Source organism: Apodemus sylvaticus, chromosome 20 (assembly GCF_947179515.1).
Source record: "Apodemus sylvaticus chromosome 20, mApoSyl1.1, whole genome shotgun sequence".
Classification (NCBI taxonomy): domain Eukaryota; kingdom Metazoa; phylum Chordata; class Mammalia; order Rodentia; family Muridae; genus Apodemus; species Apodemus sylvaticus.
Window position 1 is genome coordinate 26,753,041 of NC_067491.1, and position 25,822 is coordinate 26,778,862.

General features: G+C 35.5%; 1 protein-coding gene across 1 annotated transcript in view; it reads left to right on the top strand.

Annotated features, from left to right (window-relative positions):
• Ptprq (protein tyrosine phosphatase receptor type Q) overlaps window positions 1–25,822 on the top strand; it is a 205,250-nt gene that overhangs the window by 107,696 nt on the left and 71,732 nt on the right. Inside the window, exon 26 of the mRNA XM_052165264.1 lies at window positions 15,287–15,610. Within this exon, the coding sequence (XP_052021224.1) occupies window positions 15,287–15,610 (324 nt within the window). The remainder of the gene's footprint in view (window positions 1–15,286; window positions 15,611–25,822) is intronic.

Sequence of the window (25,822 nt, forward strand, 5' to 3'; positions counted from 1 at the left end):
TAGTTAGCTATTTGTCACTGGGGGGGGGGAATACCTGAATTGAATAACTTAAAGAATAAGACTTTATTTTGCCTCATGTTTTAAAGGGTTTCAGTCCATTAGTGCTTTTATACCTTGCTTTTGGCCTATGGTTAGGAAGAAGATCAAAGAAGGGAATATGCAACTTACCTCATGGCTACCAAAAAGCAAAGCCAGAAAGCTAAAGGTTGAGTCCCAGTGTCCACCTCCAGGACATATCTGTAATGGCTTATGGTCGCCTTCCTGTAGCAGTACAGGCTGGAGATCATGTCCTTAGAATATGGACCTTTTGGAGAACATTTAAGGTCCAAGCCAGGATTTATGTTCAACAAATATTACTTCTCACTTGGTAGGCTGATTTTCTTTGTTAGAGATGATTTGGGGTGGTTATAATATATTATTTTATCTCCTTTGAACACCACCAGTGTACCGCTCTCTTTGCTTTCTTTTCCTCTTTTTCCATTTCTTTTCCCTCAGGGGCAAGAGTTTTGCTATAGATGGATTTGTTGGGACTTAACTTTGAAACTCTGCATTTTAATCAGTTGTAGTTTTTCTTGTAGTGTCTGTTAAAATGAGAAACTTCCTTGATGAGGTGTGAGAGCTACAGTTATCTGTGGGTCTGAGAATAACTATTTAGAATGCTAGGTATAGACTGTGCTGGTTTAGTAAAGTGGTAGTTGGAGGTTTTCTGCCAACATCCATCACAGACTCCATTAGCTCTAGGGAGTTGACTAGGTATCCAGTCTCAGGATACCTAGTTTCTGATTTCTCTCTTATTAAGCAGCTTGCAAGTTCAATTAAAGAGCTGTTGGTTACTCTCAAGGTATACATGCCACTCTTGTACCTTTAGAGTTATTGTGTAATGCTGGTTGTTGCTGTGGTTCATATACATTATAGTTGGGTAGGACTATTCATGTTTTTCACATCAATTTTTGTAGATACCTTTTCAAGAAGTTGAGCTGGTTCATTCTGAGATATAATATTAATTTTTTAGTAATTTTTTGCATAAGTAAAGCTACCCCTGCTTTTACTTGTGACTTCAGCTATTTGTTTCCTCTTCATATATGTTAATAGTTTATGAGCTCATATATTTTTCTTTAAATAATCATACTTTGAATTAATGTTTCCTTTAGTAAGAAACATTATTTTGTGCTTTATTTGTGGACTCTTTGATTTTCTTCATTATCAATTTAATGGAATTACTTTAGCTGCCTGCTTATGATAAAATTTAGAACATTACTTTCACCATTGGTATTTTCTAATTATCCTTTATAGCTATGTATTTTTCTGTAATGATAAGACAACATAGATTTGTATGACATATTTAGCAATAGTCTTATTTTTAAGTTCTGTATAGCAGCTGTGGGCAAAGATAGTAGTCTGTATTGATAAAGAGGTGTCTTAGTTTTCCTTGACCAGAAGAACTATAAAGGAGAATTCCTATATCTGCCCGGTGGGGATTTTTTATGATAGTCTAGGGCTCTTCAGGTAATTATTGCTACCCCAAGTGATATAACTTCATTTGAACTTATGCTTTCAGTAAGGATAACCTTATGTTTTTGAAACTGTCCAGTGGAACCTGGTGAACTCAGCCTGCTTGGTACACAACAGAAGGCGATGACTGTCTCTCTTACAGAATCCATCAATTGTCAATAGTGAAGCAGGGTAAAAGTTGGACTTATGAACTCCTTACTGATCCATGGATGTCTATTAACAGGATCTGTCTTCTTCTTGCCCAGTTCAGGCAACCACGGCCGTTATAAAATCAAGTTTATAATGGCGACATAATGCCCTGAAGCTAACATTTTTTATTATTTCTTCTCCCTATCATTTGGCTATTTCATTTTCCCTTTTCTCTTCTTCAGTGTTCCCCAAGCCTAACAAAGGTTAGTAGAAATGTCCATGTAGGGCTGAGCACTAAACTTTCATTTATTGTATTTGTTTTCAACAGCCATGAGTCTCTAAAGTGACGCTTCTCTGATTAATGCTGAGAGTGGTATTTGTCTATGAATATTAACATAAATTTTTACAATTTACTTTTTGTTGTACTTTTGCTAATCTTCAGCAAATAGGACATCCTAGAGTCCATGATGTCCCAACCCATGGTATTTCTGACTGTACTTACAGGATCAGGCACATCTTGACTTACGTGAAATATTTAGGAAATCATAAAAATAACCCTTCATTACTGTATAATCATCATGTCCTTATAGTAGTTCATGGGGTCTACAACTTGTATCACTTGCTCCTCTGTTCCATCTTCAATTCACCTTCTGGCCACACCCATGCTAGCAGGATGAATGACACTTCTAGTTCAGTTCTAGCATGGCTTCTCTCTGCCTGGCAACCAAAGCTTGCAGTACTTTCAGAAACAGGGTCTTAACATCTAGTTATGGTGGGCAATTAAGAACAATGGGCATATTCTGTATTGTTTGAAAGCCTCTGTAGATTTTAGACAAACAACTCATGGGGAGGTATTACATTCTTGGTACTAGGATGTTCTCCTCTTTTATTTAAATATGTTTGTAGTTGTGTGAGCTTTTCTATCTCACATGAACTTAGAATGCTACAGAGTAGAAGAGCGCATCAGATGCCCTGAAACTGGAGTTATAAACAGCTGTGAGCCACCATGTGGGTGCGGGGATTGAATCTGGGTCCTGTGGAAAAGGGAACAGTACGCTTAACCACTAATCTATCTCTCCAGCCTGGTACTAGAATTTTTATTTCATAACCTTATGGCTTCTGTGAGAAGTGTTATTGACACATGCATGGGATCTCTATCCAAACTTGTTTTAAATTATATTTTAATAGGCTTAAACAATGGTGTCTACTTTTACATATCCCTTAGTTTAGATTACTCAAACATCTCATCTGTAAGTGAATAAACTTGATAAAACAATGGTCAGATCAGAGTTTTCTAAAGTTATCCAGCATAGAGACTATAATATATTTATATTAGTCTGAGATCTTTCCAAAATTATTTTTGCAGGTATATGTTTATCACCTATATATATGATCTAATGATAATTTTAACCACACAAAGTATTTTGTGTAGAATATCACAATGAACCTGGTCATTGGTACTTAGAATACATTTTAATAATCTTCATGTATTTGTATATATTACTAGATATATTTTTCCTAAATATTTTGGTAGCTAGAGATTCTATTGACTGTTTCTCCTCTCCTCATCTCCATCTTTCCACAGGTTCCTGATGATTTCAAATTCTTAATTGTCTATTATGAATACTTTCTTATAGTTTATACCTTTGTCAGGCATTTTTTTGTGTACATCTTTTAATCAATGTTTCTTTTTGTAGAAATAGAGTTCTCAAAAGTCAGAAAAATATTTAAATAATTATTCAGTTAGGACTAGTATTGTGGCACACATCTTTTTGAACTCCATTCATTCAATTATACATGGATTAACTTTTTCCAATTATCTCTTAGTTATACTAATATTCAGTAGGTATCAATGTTGGCCAGGGATTATGGTTTAACCAAAGCTCCTTCTGGTAATTTTCTTATTCTATTTAACTGATCATTGAGAATTGACATAAGAAAACACCCAAGTCTTCATCACCTGCTGCTCTGATACTGTAAGTATAAAACATTCATTCACTATCATAATTCGATTGCTCATACACACACAGATACTTCCCAAGTTGGATTTACAGCCTCTATCACACCAAAGCTTTTCCTTCCAAAAAAACTCTAGTTCTGCTGAAAAGACATGATGTTAATATTTTATTTATGTACTCACCTTCAACCAAACAAATCCCTAAAAATCCCCACCCCTTTCTAATTTGATCACTATTGTCAATAGTTATATGATATATAGCTATTATAGGTGTCATCTTAAGAGATGATTATTTGACTAAGGCAATTTGTATCAAAAATTACTATTTTAATAGATATTCTCATGCTATGGCTTATTATAGAGCTGTAAAAGCTAATGATTCTACAAACCATACTATTTTACATCCACATATAATATGTTTGATGACATTTTATTCTATTATTATTATCCAAAACTGACTTTCTTCTCAAAAATATTATGAGTATATTTTAATATAGCCAAGTGTTCAACAATACTAAAAAGACTAAAGGTATTATAACCAGATACCATGGGATCCTGGACCATAATATGCCCATGTACTAAATATATGCATGCACTAAAACAGATGCTGCAAACTTTTTAGTGAATCTTTTCTCATTGTTGATACTTTATCTGTTCCCTTTCCGATTCAATTTGGCTTACTGTTCTGAGTCTTTATTCTCACTATGTAGTATTATCTGGACCATGTTTGTATAGCAGATTTTGTTAAATGTGTGCTAATTATCCCAATATTTCAAAAGCAAGCAGACAAGCATGATGAAGTGAATTTGTTCTACAGGATGACAAGTAGTGAAAGCAATATGAAAAGACATGATGCTAATATTTTATTTATGTACTTCAACAAAACAAATCCCTACAAATCCCCACCCCTTTTTAAATTTGATCACTATTGCCAATAGTTAAACAATATATAGCTATTATAAGTGTGATCTTAAGAGATGGTTATTTGACTAAGACAATACTAAGTGGAAATATTTTGCATCCATGTACACTGAGGAACGTAATAAAGCCAAATTAAACATGTTATTTACTGATAAAGTTCTTGTTAAAGACATTGTTCACTAAACAGTACCCTCTTTATATGATTCTGCAGAAGATATATGTATATATGTAACTGAATTATAGTTCAGTGACAGAGATGATTACATTTTTGTTCACTTATTTTGTCTTTATGGTTATGAAGACTTGTGATCTTGATTTTATCTTTGAATTATTTTTATAACAGTCAATTTCATGCTTTATTTCAGCAATATCTGTGTTGTCTACTAACCTAACACTGGGTTCATTTAATTCATTGCATTTCAATTTTCTCTCTACCAAATATATCATCACATTACTTTCTATTTGCCCTTGGTGCTATTTATACTTATTCTTTATCATCATGATCTGTATTATATCTCACACATACAATGTATAATTGATTTCTCCTAAATTTACATTTTGTGAGCTGAAAAGATGCCTCAACAAATAAGAGCACTCACTAATTCTGTAGAAGATCCAGGTTCAGTTCTGAGCATCCACCTAGGAGCCCACAACCAATTATAACTCCGGTTCTAAGATATCCTATGTATTCTTCTGGGCTCTGCAGGCACATCATGCACACAACATATGTCCATATATGTATATGTGTATGCAGGCATACATATATATATGCAGGCAAATAGCATACACATAAAATTAAAATAAATGCTTATTTTAAAAATTACCTTTCATTAATACCAGTTAGAGTATATATTATATTTTTTTTAATTCTATGCTTTACCAATGATTTTCTGTTGACTTTTATTTATTACCTGTGGTCATGATCTAAACTCCTTTTCCATTCTTTCACTGCATTTCAATAATAATAGCACACCTTATGGTCCTGTTTTTAATATGACCTTATGATGATTATTTTTCTTCTATCTAACAAGATTCCCAGCCTGTGAAAAGCATTTTGTTGCCACTTATGTGTGGCTATCCATATTCAAGCTGCTGGAATACTTACTTGTTTCTATCAACCCTTTCACATGGTTTCTATAAAATGAGTTATTGTATATAAGAAACATAAAATATATTGAATATAAAAATGAACCTATGCATTTAGACTTGTAAACTACAAAATTCAAGATAAATATGTAATGAAGGGTACTGACTAAATTCAAGTCAGTGAAAAATTTATATTTGGTATACTGAAGTTTGATATGTAAAGTTTTAATTTTAGTATTGAGTAATATATGTTAGTTTTAACACACTGATATTTGTCTGTGGTTATACTTCTGTAACTCACTGTTTAATACATATCACATAAAAGTTTTAGAGACTAAACGTTTCTTAAGCAACTGTGAAAATTATGTTGATTTTTATTTTTCATAAATATGTTTAATAAATAAAAATTATCAGATAGTGTAGACATCTATTTATTAAGATACATAAAGACCTAAAATATGTGGTTAAAAATAAAGAAGTTTTAAAACTTGGTTTTGCACATTAGTGTACCTAACCAGGTGATAAGAAATTAAACAAAACTACTAAGAGAATCTGGGAAAAGAGGCTGGCTTCTTAAAAAGCAACACTCATAAATTAACATAATAATTAAATTTTGTATGTACTTTCATCTTCTCAATAGAAAATGTAAATTAGTCCTTGAAGGCTAGGGAATATTTGAATCTGTATCAAGTTTTACATAGTTATATAGACTCTTCAATTCAACTGTGACAAACATGTTTTCACTGATACAAATAATTTATGAATAAAACTGTAATTTTCTAAATACCTTTGCCATTAATGTTGATTGCTTCATCACAGTTCAGTCATGTTTAGAAAATTTAAGCAAGCTGTGTGATTACTCCAGGAAACATGGCATGATGTGTTCAAATTAGTACCATCTGTGGATAGAAAGAGTTTGAGGTTTTCCGTCATTCTTAAGGAATGGAAATCTGATTCTCCATGCTAAAGTGAGTGTAATCCTCTTTGCATCTGTAATTCAATAGGGCGGCTGCCTTGAAATGGTCCAGTTCCATATACGGTTCATCAAAAGTGAAGATACTGGGTATAAATGAGCGTTACTGATAGTTGCAGATGAGTATTTGTGAAGTTGCCATGTGAAGCATTATCTGTGCAGAGTAGCGTCTATTTGGGGTCTGATCATTTCTAGTTCATCACTTCTAGTTCTACATTCAATAGAAAAAGAAGTGTGTGCTATATTTGGTGCCATGTCAAGATTAAAGTACCATTTTAATAAGTTATTATTTATTCTCATGAATGCATGCTGAGTACCCATACTGCCCAATGTTGAGTCTATGTGGCTGTCTGATGGTTTGCAACAGAACAGTCTACAGCATATGACCATGTGTTCACCATACCCAAACTAAGAAAACCCCATATCTGGGCTTTGTCTTTGTCAGGTAAAAATATGGCTCTGTCTAAAATCCCCTTCTCTGGAATACTAGATTCTGTGAACTAGTAATTTACCAAAATATTTATTCTGAGTCAAGTTTTGTTATTGAGGTCTCATTTTCTAATACCTGAATATTGAAGGAAAATGTGACTCTTATCACTACAGATAGCTATTGGCCCTTCTAATAAAGATGAGAAAGGACTAGGTCCTCTGCCTTTTCTAGTTCATTGACTAGTGTATGCTCTTCAGTGTACATTTTCACTTGTGTTTCAGAGTCCTCTTCCCAGTTTACATATTTAGTTCCTTGCCCTGGAGGCCACAGTTACCTGGGCCTTGGCTCACCCTCCTTGGTTGGTTGCACTTCCAGTGTTTTAACAAACCCTAGGACGAAAAGATAGAGCAAGGGAAGAGTATCTGGTAGTAAGCTTAAAAGACAAGGGTCTTGGCAATAGTACTTGGCTCCCAAGGAAAACAGGCAATGAATCTGACAAAGAGCAATGGAAATTTTAATAAAATTGTAACAAAAAGTATTATCTCTTCATTGTTCTTTGGCTAAAACTAATACCTTTAATCAATCTGGAAAGCTGCTATGAACATAGTGGAGCATGTGTCCTTATTACATGCTGAAGAATCCTCTGGGTATATGCCCAGGAGTGGCATAGCAGGGTCCTCTGGAAGTGCCATGCCCAGTTTTCTGAGGAGCTGCCAGACTGATTTCCAAAGTGGTTGCACCATCTTACAATCCTACCAGCAGTGGAGGAGTGTTCCTCTTTCTCCACATCCTCGCCAGCACCTGCTGTCTCCTGAGTTTTTGACCTTAGCCATTCTGACTGGTGTGAGGTGAAATCTCAGGGTTGTTTTGATTTGCATTTCCCCAATGATTAATGATGTCGAACATTTCTTAAGGTGTTTCTCAGCCCTCCAAAGTTCTTCATGTGAAAAATCTTTGTTTAGTTCAGTACCCCACTTTTTAATGGGGTTATTTGGTTCTCTAGGTTCTACCTTCTTGAGTTCTGTGTATATATTAGATATTAGCCCTCTGTCAGATTTAGGGTTGGTGAAGATCCTTTCCCAATCTGTTGGTTGACGTTTCGTCCTTTTGACAGTATCCTTTGCCTTACAGAAACTTTGTAGTTCTATGAGGTCCCATTTGTCAATTCTTGATCTTAGAGCATAAGCTATTGGTGTTCTATTCAGGAAATTTTCCCCTGTGGCCATGTCCTCAAGGTTCTTCCCCAGTTTCTTTTCTATTAGTTTCAGTGTGTCAGGTTTTATGTGGAGGTCCTTGATCCATTTGGAGTAGCCAGAAGCTGGAAACAGCCCAGGTGTCCCTCAACAGAGGAATGGATAAAAAAAATGTGGTATATTTACACAATGGAGTACTATTCAGCCATTAGAAACTATGAATTCATGAAATTCGTAGACAAATGGATGGAGCTGGAGAACATCATACTAAGTGAGGTAACCCAGTCTCAAAAGATCAGTCATGGTATGCACTCACTGATAAGTGGATAATAACCTAGAAACTTGGAATACCCAAGAAATAATCCACATATTAAATGATGTCCAAAAGAACAGAGGAATGGCCCCTGGTTCTGGAAAGACTCAATGCAACAGTATAGGGGAATACCAGAACAGGGAAGTGGGGAGGAGTTGATGGAGGAACAGGGGGAGAGAAGAGGGCTTATGGGACTTTCGGGGAGTAGGGACCCAGAAAATGGTAAATCATTTGAAATTTAAATAAAGAATACATCGAGTAAAAAAAAAATCAGTCTGGAAGGCTTCACACATTTCCCATCTTTCTTCTTGGACACCCAATGATTTCAATACGCCAAGCTCTGTTTTCCCTTTGGGTCTTACTCTAACCTGATCTTATTCATGCTTCTTCTCATTGTCTGCTCTCTTACTAACTCATCTCTCAGCAATAGAGCTTGTTCAAGCCATCTAAATAAAACCTCATCATATAGGATATATTCAGTTAATTGTGTATTCAAAAATATTTAGTATATGGCTAGCCTAGGTCATGATAGACATGAGCCAATATCTACAATGATATTTTATGTGTATGGTAGCTTGTCTTATTTTATAATTACTTAATATTTTATTGATATATGTAAAGATGCAATTTTTCTAGAGATTTTTAGCTTTGAAATTATAATATAATTTGGTGATTTCTCCCTGCCCTTAGCCCATTTTTGCTTCTTTGCTCTTTGTCAAAGTCATGGCCTCTTTTCTTCATTAATTGCTATTATATGCATGCATATATATATATATATGCTCCAAACTATAACCTTCTCAATATGTATAATGTTGGTGACATGTATGATTTCAGAGTGCACCATTTGGTATTCGATAACCAATCAGTGTACTTTTCCCCGTAGAAGACTATTTCTTACATATTCCACATACCTCAGTCGCTTGTAGATCTTGGTGTAGGACTGAGGTCTTCTGGGCTTTTCTACTTTCTGGATATTTTATATAGAATAGTAGAGTTAAAAGGTGAAGTAAATTGACTAAACTTTAGAGTGCATTTTCAATGCAGACATGAATGAATGCTTATGAGAAAGTAGCTATCAGATCCGAATAAGAAATGCCATACAAACCAATAGAGTTCTTTTGAGGTTCTGTACAAAATAAAGTCCTGCTTTAGATTTTGAATTTCTCTTTGTCCTGCTATTTGATCATTTTGTGGAAGAAAATGGTGCTGAATTTCCACTGTATAACAACTTATCACAATCATGGTGGCTTAAAGCAATGCAGACTACTAATTTAAAATTGCTGGGATCAGAAATACAGGCATTTTGTGTCTGATTCTCTGCTTAGTTCCTGGAGTTCAATTCAGATTGGCAATAATTTTCAAATGGAATTCAGAGTCCTCGTCTATGTTCCCATAGTTGTGGCAGAAATGCAGAATTCACTTGCTTGAAGTCCCCAGTAATCTGTTTCTTGGTTGGTCAGCTATCATATCTGAGGGGTAAGTCATGGAATTTATAATGAGGCTCCCTTCTCTAGGGAGGCAAGAGTAGAGGTGTTTTGTTTTAGTGTTTCTGTTTAAACACTCTATCTCTTAATTCAGTTCTCCTCTTTACTAGTCTATAACAACCAAAGAAATTATTCTACTTTTCAAGAACTCATGGTCCTGTCTACTGGATATCCTTTATTTTAAAATATATGGATGTGGACTGTTAATTAAAGCAGCAGTGTTACTCTCCTTTTATCCCTGGATCTTTGTTTGGGAAAACAGGAAGCCCTATTTGTAAGCAATCTTGCAGACACCTTTTTTTTTCTTTTTCTTTTTATTCGATATATTTTTTATTTACATTTCAAATGATTTCCCCTTTTCTAGCCCCCCACTCCCCAAAAGTCCCGTAAGCCCCCTTCTCTCCCCCTGTCCTCCCACCTACCCCTTCCCACTTCCTTGTTCTGGTTTTGCCGAATACTGCTTCACTGAGTCTTTCCAGAACAAGGGGCCACTCTTCCTTTCTTCTTGTACCTCATTTGATGTGTGGATTATGTTTTGGGTGTTCCAGTTTTCTAGGTCAATATCCACTTATTAGTGAGTGCATACCATGAGTCACCTTTTGAGTCAGGGTTACCTCACTTAGTATGATGTTCTCTAGCTCCATCCATTTGCCTAAGAATTTCATGAATTCATTGTTTCTAATGGCTGAATAGTACTCCATTGTGTAGATATACCACATTTTTTGCATCCATTCTTCTGTTGAGGGATACCTGGGTTCTTTCCAGCAGACACCTTTGTATATTTATTACAAGGCAAGTTGACTAAGATCACTTGTTTCTAAGCTTCCTTCAAATTGTAAAAGTCAATCAATTTACCATTCATTTCTTTCTCTTACGGATTTAAGCAGCAATGCAGAGATAAAAATCAGAGCTTCCATAGAGATCAACCTTCCTGGGTACATCATGTTGGGGTAGAACCAGGTGTATCCTCTTCTGTTGCGGCTAGACAAGGGAGTCTAGTTAGGGGGAAGGGATCCAAAGGTAGACAACGGGGTCACAGACAGCCCCTGCTCTAGTTGTTAGGGACCCACATGGAGACCAAACCGCACATTTGTTACATATGTATAGGGGTTCTAAGTCTGTCCCATGCATGCTCTATGGTTGGTGGGTGGTTCAGTCTCTGTGAGGCTCCATGGGCCCAGGTTAGTTGATTCTGCATGTTTTCTTGGTGTGTCCTTGACCTCTTTGGCTCCTTCAATCCTTCCTTCCCTTCTTCCACAGGATTCTAGCTCTGTCTAATATTTGGTTGTGGGTCTCTGCATCTGTTTCCATCCGCTGCTGGGGAAGATTCTCAGATGACAGTTATACTAGGCTCCTGTCTGCAAGTATAACAAAATGTCATTAATAGGATTAGGGGTAGGCTCTCTCTCAGGGCTTGGGTCTCAAGGTGGGCCAGACGTTGGTTGGTCATTCCCTCAATTTCTGTCCACTCTTTATCCCTGTACATCTTGGAAACAGAACAAATTTGTAGTAAAGGTTTTGTGGGGTGGTTGGTGTCTTGGGAGTCTTTTCTGGTTATAGGAAGTGGTCATTTCAGGTTCTGTAACTCCTATTGCTCAGAGTCTTTTCTAGCATCACCCTCATAGATTTCTGAGGGTTTCTATTAACCTGTGTTTCTAGCTCATCCCAGAGATGTCTCCCTACACTCCCCCATTCTGGTTCTCTCTCCCAATTATCTCTCTCTCAGTCCTCCCCACACTAGATCACTCCCATTCTCCTCCCAGCCCTTCTCCCACTCAGTTCCCTCCCTCCATCCACCCCTAAGGAGGCCTACCCTTTTCTAAGGAGAAAGGGAAAGGAGGTGGGGGAGGTGTGAGGAAAGAGGGCAGGACTTGTAGGAGAGGAAGGAGGGGAAGTCAAATAAATAAATAAATTATTAATAAGAACTCAGAGCTTGCCCCTGCAATGACCTTTGAACTTCTTTCCTTGACAAATCAAGTGTTCTGTGAATTTTTGTTTTCTCAGGGATAAGTACAGGGCTACACTTGTTAAAAATGTCCTTTCTGAGTATCTCACTGTGACTCTTTGGTAGCTTTTCATTGCAACGCAAGTTATTTGTGAGCCCCTTAAAAAGTCCCCAAGCCCTTGTGCAATTCTTCTGTTTCATTGTCATTAAAATTAGATCAAACTCCATGTAACAATGGTGACATCTTCATTGTTATAACCTGAGAAATTCTGTCCTACATGCTGGCTCTTTTCTGGAAAATTCTCCTGAGCCCTCAAGACATTTATACTTCTCTACTTTATGTTAGAAGTTTTAAAAATATATACTATGGTCAAGTGAGCTCAGTTTAAAATTAGTCACTGGAATAAGCAATGGGATTGCTAACTTTTCAGCAATTCTGCTTGTTATAATATATTTCTCATAATATATTTCTTCAGAATATTTTCTCTGATGACTTGTTTTTCATAATATGTAAAGATGAAACATAGTAGGTTATAAGTAGCATAACAAATATTTTATTTAGTATACATGATTTTTAAAGTAATATCCTGATGCAATAAGATTTGGTATTAAGTATTGGTGTTTGAAATTAATTGAAGCAGATTCTGTGACTTTAAATAATGTAATAATGCTTCTCCAATAGTGCATAACCTCTATTATCTACATTTTAGTACCGATATATAGATAGTAACTTATCTGAAAATGATTTAGTAAAAAATTTAAGAACCAAGTCAAATTTTTTCATCAGCTCTCAGTGATACGTGTTATGAATAATTCAAAAATTTAAGACATCAAGCATCCCTGCCATTCCACAGAACTCCGCATTTACATATCCATCTATCATTTCTCTTTTGCGTTGAGTATCTGAGAGCAATTTCAGAGTTACCTTACTTAAAAAAAAATAAAAGCTCGTTCTTGGGTCCCTGGGCTTAGTCCAATGGTTGGCTGTGGGTATCTGCATAGGACTGAGCCCGTGCACCCCAATGGAAGAGTTAGACGAAGGGCTGAAGGAACTGAAGGGGATTGCAACCCCATAGGAAGAACATCAGGGTCAACTAGCGGAGCCCTCAGAGCCAGCAGGGACTTGCTACATATGTAGCAGAAAGCTGTCTGATGTTACATCAGTGGGAGGGGAGGTGCTTGGTCCTGTGGAGGCTTGATACCCCAGAGAAGGGGGATGCTGGAGGTGGGAGTGGTGGGTTGGGGAGGGTGCATCTGCTTAGAAGCAAAGAGGACAGGGATGGGGTGGGAGATAACATTTGAAATGTAAACAAATGGGGGAGAACCCTCATAGAAGCAGGGGAAGGAGAACGGGTTTAACGGGGATGGCGGATAACGTTTGAAATGTAAATAAATAAAATAATCAATAAAATAAAATAAATAAAATTAAGCTTTTTTTCAAAAATGCTCATTCTTTCATTCAAACTTGCCTCCTTGCCCAGAGCTATCATCTTTTGACTTGATCCTACCTTTCAACTTGCTCAGTCACAAGGCCTAGGAGCATTCATGCCTGTTCCTTTTCTCACACCTTCCAAGTCCCAGTTGAGGTAATCCTGCCTTCTCCAGTTCAAGACTGATAGCTTCTTTTCCCCTCCACTCTCATCTGAGTCCAGGCCACTGCCGCCTTTTGCATCAGTGGTACAAAGCCTGCTCATTACTTCCCCTTCCCCTCCTTGTCTCCCCTGAGCCTGTGTAGTGGTTATGTGGAAACCAGAGGGAGCCTGAGGTTCCTGTGTTCATGCAAAAGCCATAACAATACTCTACACATGTACACAATCTGGTCTGCAGCATCAGGGTTTCCCTCCTGCTGGCAGTCCTTGTTCCTCGTTATTTTACAAAGAGATGAAGCATCATCTCCTCACAGGCACTTTAATTAACATTTCCTTCACCAAAGATGTTCCACCTTGAAATGTTTATAAAATTCCTTCCCTTCCCTTCATTGGGAACTTAATGTCTTTTTGTTTGATAAGTCATTGTCTATGAAGCCTTCTTTCATTCCTCCCTTACCTACTTTTTCCTACATCAGTGGTCGCCTTTTGTTCCATGTGTGTGTGTGTGTGCGTGCGTGTGCTTGTGTGTGTGTGTTGTGTACATGAATGTGCACTGCTTGTGTCTCTTGTGCATGTGAAGACAAGGAGAGGGTGCCAGATCTCCTGGAACTGATTGCAAAGAAGGTAGTAAGCCACCTGTGGGTGCTGGGAAGAAAACCAGGGATTTCCATGGGAATAGCAAGTTCCTGTAACCATGGGGTCCTCTCTCCAGCCCTTACCTTATTTGTACCTTTATTGTAAATACCCTTCTTTAATATAAACTGCACCTAGAAAAGATCTACGTCTTGTTTATTATAGTTTTGGCACCTGACATATTATCCAAAGCAGTAAGTGATCTTTACATATTCATCAAATATTTTACTAATGTGACCTATTTAGTAACAAGTGGGTTAATAGAACATTTGTTAAATTTGTGTTTAAGTTGAACAGTGTCATAATTTTCATGAGCCATGCAATTTTGGAAAATCACTATCATTCTTTTTATATCCTTTTAATAAAGGTATTGAAGGTACACATGGGCAAGCATACTTGAAAATGGTTCCTACCTTCTTTACATTCAGTTTTCATAGTTTTAACCCTAATTTGCTCTTATTAAATTTCCTTTACAGAGTGAGCTTTAGTATATACTGATTCCCTAACAGTGAGCGTAGAGTCTGATGGACAGTTCCCAGTTAGCAAACTAAAGTGTTGTAGAGCTCCTCGTAAGAACACACAGTTGTGACAATATATTGCTACTTTACTCTATACATTAATGCCACTGTATTGGATGACATTATAGAAAGCATCAATTTTTATTATACATGATATAAGTTAAGTTCAATTAATTATACAAATTCATTAAATGAGCTTGTTTATTCTAAACAGTTTTTAATTAAAGCTTACACTATAAAGAATGTGGTTATTGCACTCTAGAAACTTAATAAACACAAATCTTTCTTAGGAATAAACCATAAATAGAAAATAGACACCATATCTAGGGAAATTCTAAGGATGATGTGAGTGTTTGATTATCTTTGTATCAGTTAAATTTTCTATGCAAAGTCGGAGTATTTTTCTGTAAACCATTTCAGAGTATGTTGTGCAGTCAAGGTAGAAATTAATCAAAACACTTGTCCTTTTCCTTTTTGAAATGATGGCCCACAAAGAATCAACATGAAATTCAGCTCATTAAATGTTAAGACAATGATCTTAGTGTTGCCATCACATGACTGAACTCCATGGTAATTTTTGTAATTTTTCTCTTTAATTTCTAGTTCCCAGTGTTCCCACAAGCATAGCCTTTTCTAATGTCCAGTCAACTAGTGCAACACTGACATGGATAAAACCAGATACTATCCTTGGATACTTCCAAAATTACAAGATAACTACTCAACTTCTTGCTCGGAAGTGCAGAGAATGGGAACCTGAAGAATGTATCGAAGATCAGAAAGTTCAATACCTCTATGAAGCAAACCAAACAGTAGAAACGGTGCATGGATTAAAGAAGTTTCGATGGTATAGATTCCACGTGGCTGCTAGCACCAACGCTGGGTATGGCAAAGCCTCCAACTGGATTTCCACACAAACTCTGCCTGGTCGTGAGTATTGTCCTGACATCTATTCACACCGCTTTCTGTTATGCTCTCTCCATATCAGCAATTTTTATTCATTCCACTGTGTACAAGATTAGTGAAGGTGAAAATAAGTTAATATGAAATTATGCAATAACACATTTATTTTTATTTAAATGAAAATGAATGGAAAATTAAATTTCAGTGATTGTTAGTGTTTTTTTTTTTCACTCCAAGAACTGTGTCAACTGAGTCTTATATAATAACAAGGAATTACAGGAACACTCTCTTTTAGATTACTGTTAAGCCATATTGATAGATACATAATGTTCTCAGTTGATGCCTCACAAACTCACTTCACAGATATTAATTTTGTTGCTTTTAAGTAGAATTCTCAATTTTATAATTATGTTTAGACCCACCCAAACATATATAACATGTACACTGTATTTATGATGACCCAAATGGATTGGGTTTCTGGGGAAAATAAGTATAAAGTGTCTGATACGCCACCTTAAGATATGGAAAACTAAATATAAGAATACAAAAAAAGCAAAATTTCTCACAATAATATTTATAGTTCAGGGCTTTTATACTCAGAGGAAAAGTTCTTAAAATGCTTGTGTTTTTAATCATTGGGTATACATAAATATTGCTCATGAACTTAAGTTTCATATTTTTAAGTACCTGGTCATATTGCAGTAAATAAATGTTAATTATTTATTCCAAATCCTGTCTCCATAGAAATGTGCATATTTCCATGAAATGTAAATGATCCACCAGTCAAATCCTGAATTCAAGATTTACAGGGATATGCCTTTCCCAGCTCTTTAGACATAGCTGCCCATACTAACACTGCTCAATGTAATAAGCCCTTTGTCTTAATTACTTTATACACAGTAACCAAATTCCTGATCCAAGCAACTTAAGGAAAAAGAGACATAGTTTTGCTTATGGTACCACAGAGATGTCGTCAATATTGGGGGAACGCATGGTGGCAGGAGTTGGTGTCCATCAATAGCTGGACATTGCATTCTCAGTCATGAAGCAGAGCAAGTAGGCCAGGTTATAAAACCTTAAGACTGACCCTCCAGTGATGTACTTCCCCAGAAAGCCTCCTGCCACCAAAGGTTCCACAACCTTCCTAATAAGTGCCATCAGCTAAGATGAAATATTCAAAAATGAACCTCTCATAGATATTTATATTAAAACACAACGCCCTTTAAATACACAATTTATAGTATTATCTTCCTTTCTTGATTGTGGCTCTTACTCAGAGATGCCTGTCAAATTGAAATGAAATTTTCCAAAAAGAATTTTGTTATTAGCAGTCAGTCAGTCAGGCAGGCAGGCAGACAGACAGACAGACCGACCGACAGATAGACACACACACACACACACACACACACACATGAATTTTAATGACAAGGAGGTTCTGTTGTGGGCCTTTACAGAAAATGGAATAAGTTTTTATCTAGAGTTTTTGTCAGATCTCCTGAATGTATCTCTTGTTACAGTACCCTGGAGTGCTGGCGTCATTTTTTGTTATAGTGATTAACAAATGTTGTTTGGTGTAACTCTACACTTGACGTAGAAGCCCCAGACTCAGCTTTCAGTATATTGCTAAACCTAGTCATTTTCCTACTACGTTGGCTTTTGTTGTTGGGGGCTTTTTATTTTTCCCCATGATCTTCCTGTCAGTCCTTTATTAGAATCTCTTCCTTATTTTCATTAGTTTTTATTAACTCTAAATGTTGTAATACCCAGAAATTTGTCTTTTTCTTTAATATGACATAGCTTCTAGTAGCTCTTAACTTTGCCTTCTTCTGTCCTATGGCTTTAATGTGCATGTTGATTACCTTCAAATCTCTATAGTCTCACAAGCTCCCAGGTTCTGCAGATCAGTATGTTTATATGATTGATTGTATTAGGCTGATATGTGTGATAAACCTTGCCAAATAAGTATAATCTAAACATGAAATCTCCACATACTCTTCTTTCTTACCTTGGGATATGCTATTATTGATTTGATAGCAGAAAATGGAAGTCTATATATTGTTCTTTTCCCCTTACAACTGTCCATAATTAATTTCAACTAAGTGCACTAACTTGACTGGCCCCCTGAACTATATGGCTGATTATATAATCTTAATGTAGGTGACTTGTAACCACCCCTCCTTATATTTCCCTCCAACTCAGAGTATAGTATTTTACTGCTAAAACTCCCTGGTCTTTTTGGATGAAATGTTATGCTTTGCCTTTCTTAGCATGAACAGAAAGAAATACTTAAATAACCTTCAAACAGAAAGAAATGCTTACATAGCCCTCTACTTAATGATTTTTCCATAGAATTAGTCATGACAACTCAATTAAAAGTAGCCACGTGTGTTTTTTTATAGCACCATATTACAGTGAGTAAAAATTAGCTAGTTATTTTAAAACTATCATTTGTTGATTGTTACTATATCTTTATATATCTGGGATGATTTCTGATAACAGCAGATACTCTCTAGGAATTTCCCAACTAAATGAAAGTTGACTGAATAAACTATAAGGAAAGGCTCCTGTGGCTCCTGTAATAATCTCTCTCTGCTGCAGAAAGAAATTTCTTGGCTGAAAGGAGAAGCAGAGTGAACTATGGATATAAGAAGTATCCAGAATACTCTTAGAGATTCTTTTGGTTTAAAAAAATTGTCAAGAGTTGGTTTTCCTTTCAAGTCTCTGACCTCTCATGATAAAACTGAAAGCATAACAAAATTGACAGAAAGTTATAAAAAGTGAAGTTCTGAATGTAAGGTGCCTCAGCTGATAACAGTTGGTAAAGTCACAAATTATGTTTTGATAGAAAGTGGGACATTCAACTACAAAAATCAACCCTAAAGACCAGAAACTGTATGTTATTGGAAAGAGTACGACAATGATTTAAATTGGGTGATATAAGATAACTGAATAATAGGAATAGTGGGAAATTAGCAGAGAATATATATTATCTAATGCAGCTAAAAGATACCTCTGGCCCAAGTATTAGGTCCTCTGATGTTAAAACAGCAAGGTTCAATCTTTTTAAGTGAAGATGGTTAGGTTTTTACTTGTAGCTAATTTTAGAACTTACTATATGTCATTTATTTGTATATCCCAAAGACTTCCTATCTGGCCTGGTCAGTTGCAACTTTGGGTTAGAATATGCCTGTTTCTGACTGTCTTCTGCTATGAGGAGTTGCATCCTGCATCCTGTGAGCAGCTTGCACATCATGAATTGCCTGCTTCTACCTGCTCATGGTGTCAGGAGGCATACTCTCTAAATGTACCAGATCATGCAGAAACACTTAGGGGTACCATAGAATTTATTTAATTAGAATAGAAAATATATCACATCAGTTCAAAAGGTGGAACATAGAACTAGAAAGTTGGATTCTTAGCATTGTTTGTGCTTAAGAGTTTCTAGAGGACTGCTATTATTCCTCTCACCACTTACTGTCACTTCCTACCTGTCAACACGTTGTCATCGTCTTAAGTTTGCAGAAACATATGCAAAAAAAAATACATTCAGTTTGAGTATGAGGTATTTTCAACCTCTCCTGATATATATTATCATACATGTATATATACCATATATAATATAGAAAACAAAAACACTACATGCATTATACATTTAGCACATATACAACTTTGCTACATGTGTCATATATACAGGAAATAACATTAAAAATAAAAAAATTAGAAGAGTCAGATAAAAATCAAGTTTGGGAATAGATAGTTTTTGTCTATTATCATTTGTATACTAAAAGTTATATATGTGTATTTTAGCTTTGTGAAAATATGTTGTGTTCTTAGCAGTCATAAAATCTATAGTCTTGAAAAAGATAAGTCCTTTGTGAATAGGAATAATAAATTAATTCTTTAAATTATGACAATAACTTATTTACTTATCCTTTATTCTAACAAATATGGCAACTTTTGATCTGATAGAAGAAACAGTTTTAATGATAAATATATTTTAATTTCTGGATTACATATATGTACAATAAAATAAAGTTTTATAAATTGTATGAAGCTAAGAAGAACCTGATTTTATTTTATATAAAAGACTAAAAGATACTACATATATTATTGCATATTTATTCATGTATAATTAACATATGTGTACAGGTACTACATGTATGCTTACATAGTGAAATAACATTTAAAATAAAAAGGAATTTGAAATAGACATACTGGTATAAGTCTTTAATCCTAGCACATGGGAAGCAAAGGAAGGCGGACCTCCTCTGTGAGTCTGAGACCAGCCTGTCCCTACAGTAAACTCCAGGACAAGCAGAGCTTTATGTTGAGACCCAGGAAACTAGAAAAATAAACAATAAAAACAAATTAGAATGGCCAAGCAAAAATCTTTTTTGTATCAGTAAAGTTTTCAGCACTTAAATAATGCTTAGATTTCTGTATATCAAAGACTAATAAACATTTTACAAAAACAGATAATCTGGATAAAAATAATGTTTTATATTATGAACAATTTGAAAATGGTATGCTGTTTCATGATATAATTTAATACCAAGAATTTTGCTGTTTCATGGTATAACTTAAGACAAAAATATTTAACTGAATTGGAGGAAAAGAAACCCCAAGTAATAATATAAAAATCAATGTTTCAAATGAGTATAGGTTTTGTTCTAACTGTGGAAAATAGTGCCTACACACTTATTGATCTAGCATCTTACTAACACTTGGAGGTCTTAAGAAAGAGTTAGTGCTTGATGGTTAGTTTGAAGTTTAATTGTTCATAAATTGAATAATAAAAAAATGTCAAAACATTAATCACAAGAGTAAGCTTGTTTATATCATAAGAAAATGATATTATTATATCTTCCTGGGCTTATAAAGAATAGGGCAGAAGCTCTGGAGCTGAGTTAGAAGGCAAGCTGAGAGCTAAACTGTCTTATTCTCTGAATGTGAATCTACAAATCTAAAGGAAGCCATAGCCAAAAGCCAGTTCAAGCTAATCCTTTATGCCTTGTACTCAGATCTCCCTAATCGAAGAAAGCATGTTTTCTCCTTAAACCATCTCTAGAGTAATAACATCTCTATTTCATTTTGTGTATATATAAAGTACAAAACTACAAGGCAGAGATATTTAACTTAAAGCATTAGCTTGAAGATTATTCCATCTGTCCATTTTTCCCCTTAATTATCCATATCTGAAATTTGAGTTGTGGGATGGAAGACTATAACATAAAAATCTGTAAAATCTTTGTATTCTTCATTAGGCCTTCATAATATGAAGGAAATAATCAACATTAAAGAAGTGTGGGTGTGAAATTGGTATGGATTGAAACGGGAATTGCATAATGTGCATCTCCTATAGACCACCAAGACAGAGAGACTGTAAGGATGGAAAATTCCTGGGGTAGCACTTAGGTTGTGAAAACCACAGGATACCATACTCATGAGGAATTTTAACTACCCAAACATCTGTGAGGTTAAAAAAAAATTCAACAAAACATGCCTCATCAAAGAAGTTTCTAAGGAATGTAACTTTACAAACTAAAAAGAAGAAAGACAAGTAGAGGGCAGAGCAACTCAATGGGCTGGAAACAAATCGCGAGTGGATTGCCGTGTATTTACTTTTCTGAATTTAAGTTGTAAAATATACTTGCAAACAATGTTAGAACAACACAAATATAAAGACACAATGCCCCACTATTAATCTTTTCTTCCTTTTTTGTCCCTGGTCCAACATATTAAACAACTCATTATCTAGTTGCTGCACGTAGCAACATAAGAATCTTTCTCAATTCTCATTTTTGGCTAGTTTCAGTCTCTGTGAGTCATTATCAAGGCCAGTGGACTTTCCTGTATTTAAATTTCTTTAGTGAAGTCTAAAGACATTCTTCATATTCTTCTTCTACTTCAGTCCAAAAGATACTTGAATGTCTGGCCTGGTTTTTAATTTTAATCACACCACTTCTATACCAAAACCTTTTTGTTTGCCTATATATAAAACATATCTTTCAGTAATTAGAATATCATTTATGTTTTATGCCCCACAGTTTTATGTTTTCTCCCTCCCTCTCTCCTTCCTTCCCTTTTTCTCTCTGGAAAAAAAAAGAATAAAAATCAAAACAAACAAGCAAACAAAACCAAAACCAAATATATTTAATAAAACAAAACCCAGGGATCTCCAGTGAAAGGATGGGGCTTTTGTTACTACACATAGCCTCAAATTATACCTTGGAAGTGTTTTAAGTCCTTGTTTATGAATTTTCATTAATGATACCCAAATGACTATATTACCTAAATTATAGCTGTGAATAAATGAACAACAGCACAAAAGAGCTGTGTTTATTTGAGTGCTCAATGTTCTATTGTGCTTAGGGTCTTACTTGAATAGTTTTGCATTGCTGCTATGTCTCTTTCCAAGAAAAATGAAACCAGGTACATTTCCTTATGCTTTCCCGGAACATGAGACTAGAGGAAGCAATGATATCAGTAAGATTATTCCATAGTTTGTCCATCGCTAAGATGGTTAGACTGTAATGGAGAGCAGTCTTTGGAGTGACTGTACTCAGAGGCATGAATCCCTAGGTAGCTCACTAGTTCCCAACTCCTGCACAACTATTACCCCAGCCTTTTCAGCAGTGGGGAGCAGCTAATCAGGCCCCATTTCTATCATTGTTACTATAGTTCCAAAGGTATGTTGACATTAGAAAACAATGCTAATTAAATATTTCACAACAAACAACAGTCCTGGGTGCACATTAATTAATTGTGCCCTTCCCCAGGGTTCAACTCATTTAGTTTGAAGGATGGTGTCAGTGGTTGTTTCCTTTAGGACTATTACTGGTCACATAGATGGTGGTAGTCTAGAGCCAGTATTTTACAAAATAATTTTGTAAATACAATACAATTCTAGAAAAAGATGCATTGTTCTAAATCACTAGTACAATACCAGAATATTTTCATTCACCTGGCAAGGCTAGCATTAGGATGGGTTCTGTTTGTGGTTATATTTCTGTCATTTCAGTTTTGCTGTATACTGGTCTGAAATGATAACAGATAACCCCTTTAAGAATCAAATGAGGTAATTATGGGATAAAGTCTAAAGGTGTGAACATGCATTAATCATGCTTACTGCAGTTACTGCATGGTATGATTTGACAAATGGTTGGGTTCACAGTGCCTGCTCTTCATGGTGCTGTAAAATTGTGTGAGATATGCTCTTCACTAACAGTGTTCTCCTATTCTGACCAAGGAAATCCTGGGCTTGATGGAAAACAGTGAGTTATCATACACATGGGACCATTGGAAAAAGGCATGTAGTAAGATGTCCTTACTGTGCATTTCATTGCAATAGGTGCTGTGCTTCTTTAGACACCTCAGATTCTTTAGGTACAAAAAAATACACAGACAACTTGGTTTTCTCTAGTCTCTAGAACAGCAGTTCTCAACCTTCAGGATGCTGAGACCGTTTAATACAGTTCCTCATGTTGTGGTGACCCCAACCATAAAATTATTTTATTGCTACCTTATAACTGTAATTTTGCTGCTGTTTTGAGTCGCAATGTAAATAGCTGATGTGCAGGACATCTGTGAGTTCAAGACCACTGCTCTAGAGACATGTGAAACACAAAGCTAATTCTTCTAGGTCACAATGCTAGAGGCTGTCAATATGTTTGCAACAGAAAATCCATAGATCCCATTACTTAGAGATGGTTTTTGTTAGGAATCTGATGATCCAGCATATCAGGTTCTGAACTAGTACAAACTGCCTAGGAGACATTTATTAAATAAAGTCAAAACTGAACTTGAATGAAATAGACATATAGAAAATTTAAATTATCTTGCACAGAGTTCTAGATTTTCAACCTTGTGAGCTGCTGTCACATCTTATTTTTATTTAATACCTATACTTTTAGGGAATTCATGCATACAGTGATAAACTTAAAACAACAATTGAGCACTTAATATAATAGTTTCAACATTATTTGATGACAACGGACTGTACAAGTCTTTGAATGAGACACAGCAGATAGTATGCTATCAAACACACCAAAATGTATTGGTTCTTAAGGTGGTTCAGGCTTGGGGCAAGTCAAACTTTTATATGAGCTAGGCAAAATGATGGTCTATCCAGACTCACCTTTCAGCTAACACACTTAGCATGGAGACACAGATGGATGGGAAAGATGACCCTGACCCACATAAGACCCACATTCCTGTGCAAGGATAGAAGCATGACAATCAGGAAATGATGGTTGTTAGTTACAGAAAATGCATTATTGTGAAAACCAGGGGCAAAGCGCTTATGAGAGGAAGTGATTGGATTATGGGGGCTGAGAATAAGGATAGATCATGCCTACTGAGTAAATTGCTGTGATTTATAAGACAAAGGCTATAGGGATATCTTGGCCCATTAGTGACTAGATTCATTTCACAAACAATCCTAAATCAGTATGTGACAGTTTACGGGGAGACAAGGCACGTCTCCCAAGGATGCTTATAACTTACTGAACTTTCAAACTGGTACCGTTTGAGCTCTTCATAGATTTACCACTTGGCTTCTTTAATTTTAGTGCTTAGCATTCCTAATGGTTATTTTGTATTTTCTTTTTATATGACTATAGTAATAGTTTATCACACACTGCAGGAGAAGAAGAAAATAATGCTGGTATACTTTATCAGATATTTTTGACATTTTTGATAAATTCTATAAGTAAGTTACCTAAAAGCCATTTGAAAGATAATAAAGCAATTAAATACTTGAGTATAGAGGATGATCTTTCAATATTTTTATATTTCTTTTAAATTTCCTATGAATTAAATAATTATTTTTGCATTTCTTCAGCAGAATACACATTGTTATTTACAAATATTATAAGCTATTTGCTATATGTATTTAATTTCATTTAATGGCTTTAATGTAGGAATTCTAATCTTTTATAGCTCTAGTTGATGAAATATAAAATTTTTCACAGAAGTAGTTGACACAGGTTACTTTTGTATAAATCAGTCAATTTTAACATACAATTCACTGAAAAAAGCAAGTGTGGTTTAGAATTATTATTTATAAATTTGATTTATAATAATGATTATTTCTTAAAAAGATAAACCTATGAAAGAACAACTTCGGAGAGTTCAAGAAATGACATTTCAGCACAGATCTCCAAGAGGCTGGATAGATTGCTTTAAAAATATGTTTGATCAGCGTACGGCACATAAAATATTTAGTTGCATGGGTGGGCAGATGTGTCATGAGTGATTTCAGAATGTCATGTTTCTCTCCGCTCTGCTTGGGGTAGCTGGCACTCCCTGGTGAGTGCTTTGATTGCTTTTATTAAAGGAATGGCTGCAGCATTGACATTTTACAGTAAGAAATAAAAGTCAAAGCCCAGTGCTTGGCTCCCTCCTGGGCAGGTCTACAAATATAGCAGTGAGTCCAGGTCTTTCTTGGAGCAGGTTCTGGGTCTGCCTTTAGCTAAGACTTAAAGATGCATACTGTAGATGCATTTTCTTGAAAATATTTCCAAAACCAAACTAACATCAGTATAGAAACAAACCCTAAATTAGTTTGCAATTTTTGCAAGTTTGCAATAATTGCTTGTGATATAAGGGCAATAGTATGGCGAAAAACTTGTCTGATGGGACACTTGTCTTAAAGTGTTTCTCAGCCACTCTGAGCTTAGACATATCATAGAGACAAATCATCTAGGTTTTAAAGATTGCTCTTTTCTTTTGATCTAATTGTTTCATGGGGTAAGTAGGACTCGAAGGCTCCTCCTTCCTTGAGTGGGATTAAGGTCCCTGTAAAAGAGACCTCAGAGAATTCTTCTAGCTTGTCCTTTTGCTTTCTATAATATAAAGACACAAAACTTCAAGTATGAAGTAGCTATCAGGAGCCATAATCTATAGTGACCTCTTCTACTTCATGATAATAATCTATGATGTTTGAATTTTTGCCCAGGAGAGTCTCAAAAAAGTCCAGTAGTGCCCTTGAAGACGCCAAATCTTCAGGACTATATTTCTTTATTCACTTTCCATGTATAATCAGAATTTATTTTGCATTTCAATGCTATTATTAAAGTGCTATTATTAAAGTGGACTAAATTTTCCACCCAAATTCCACCTTAGCCTTCTGCTGTTATGCCTACACTAAATAACTAATAAAGAATACATATTTATCTACTCCTAATAGTTCTAGAGGATGAAAAGTGAAAGATAGTAACACCCAAATATTTGATCATC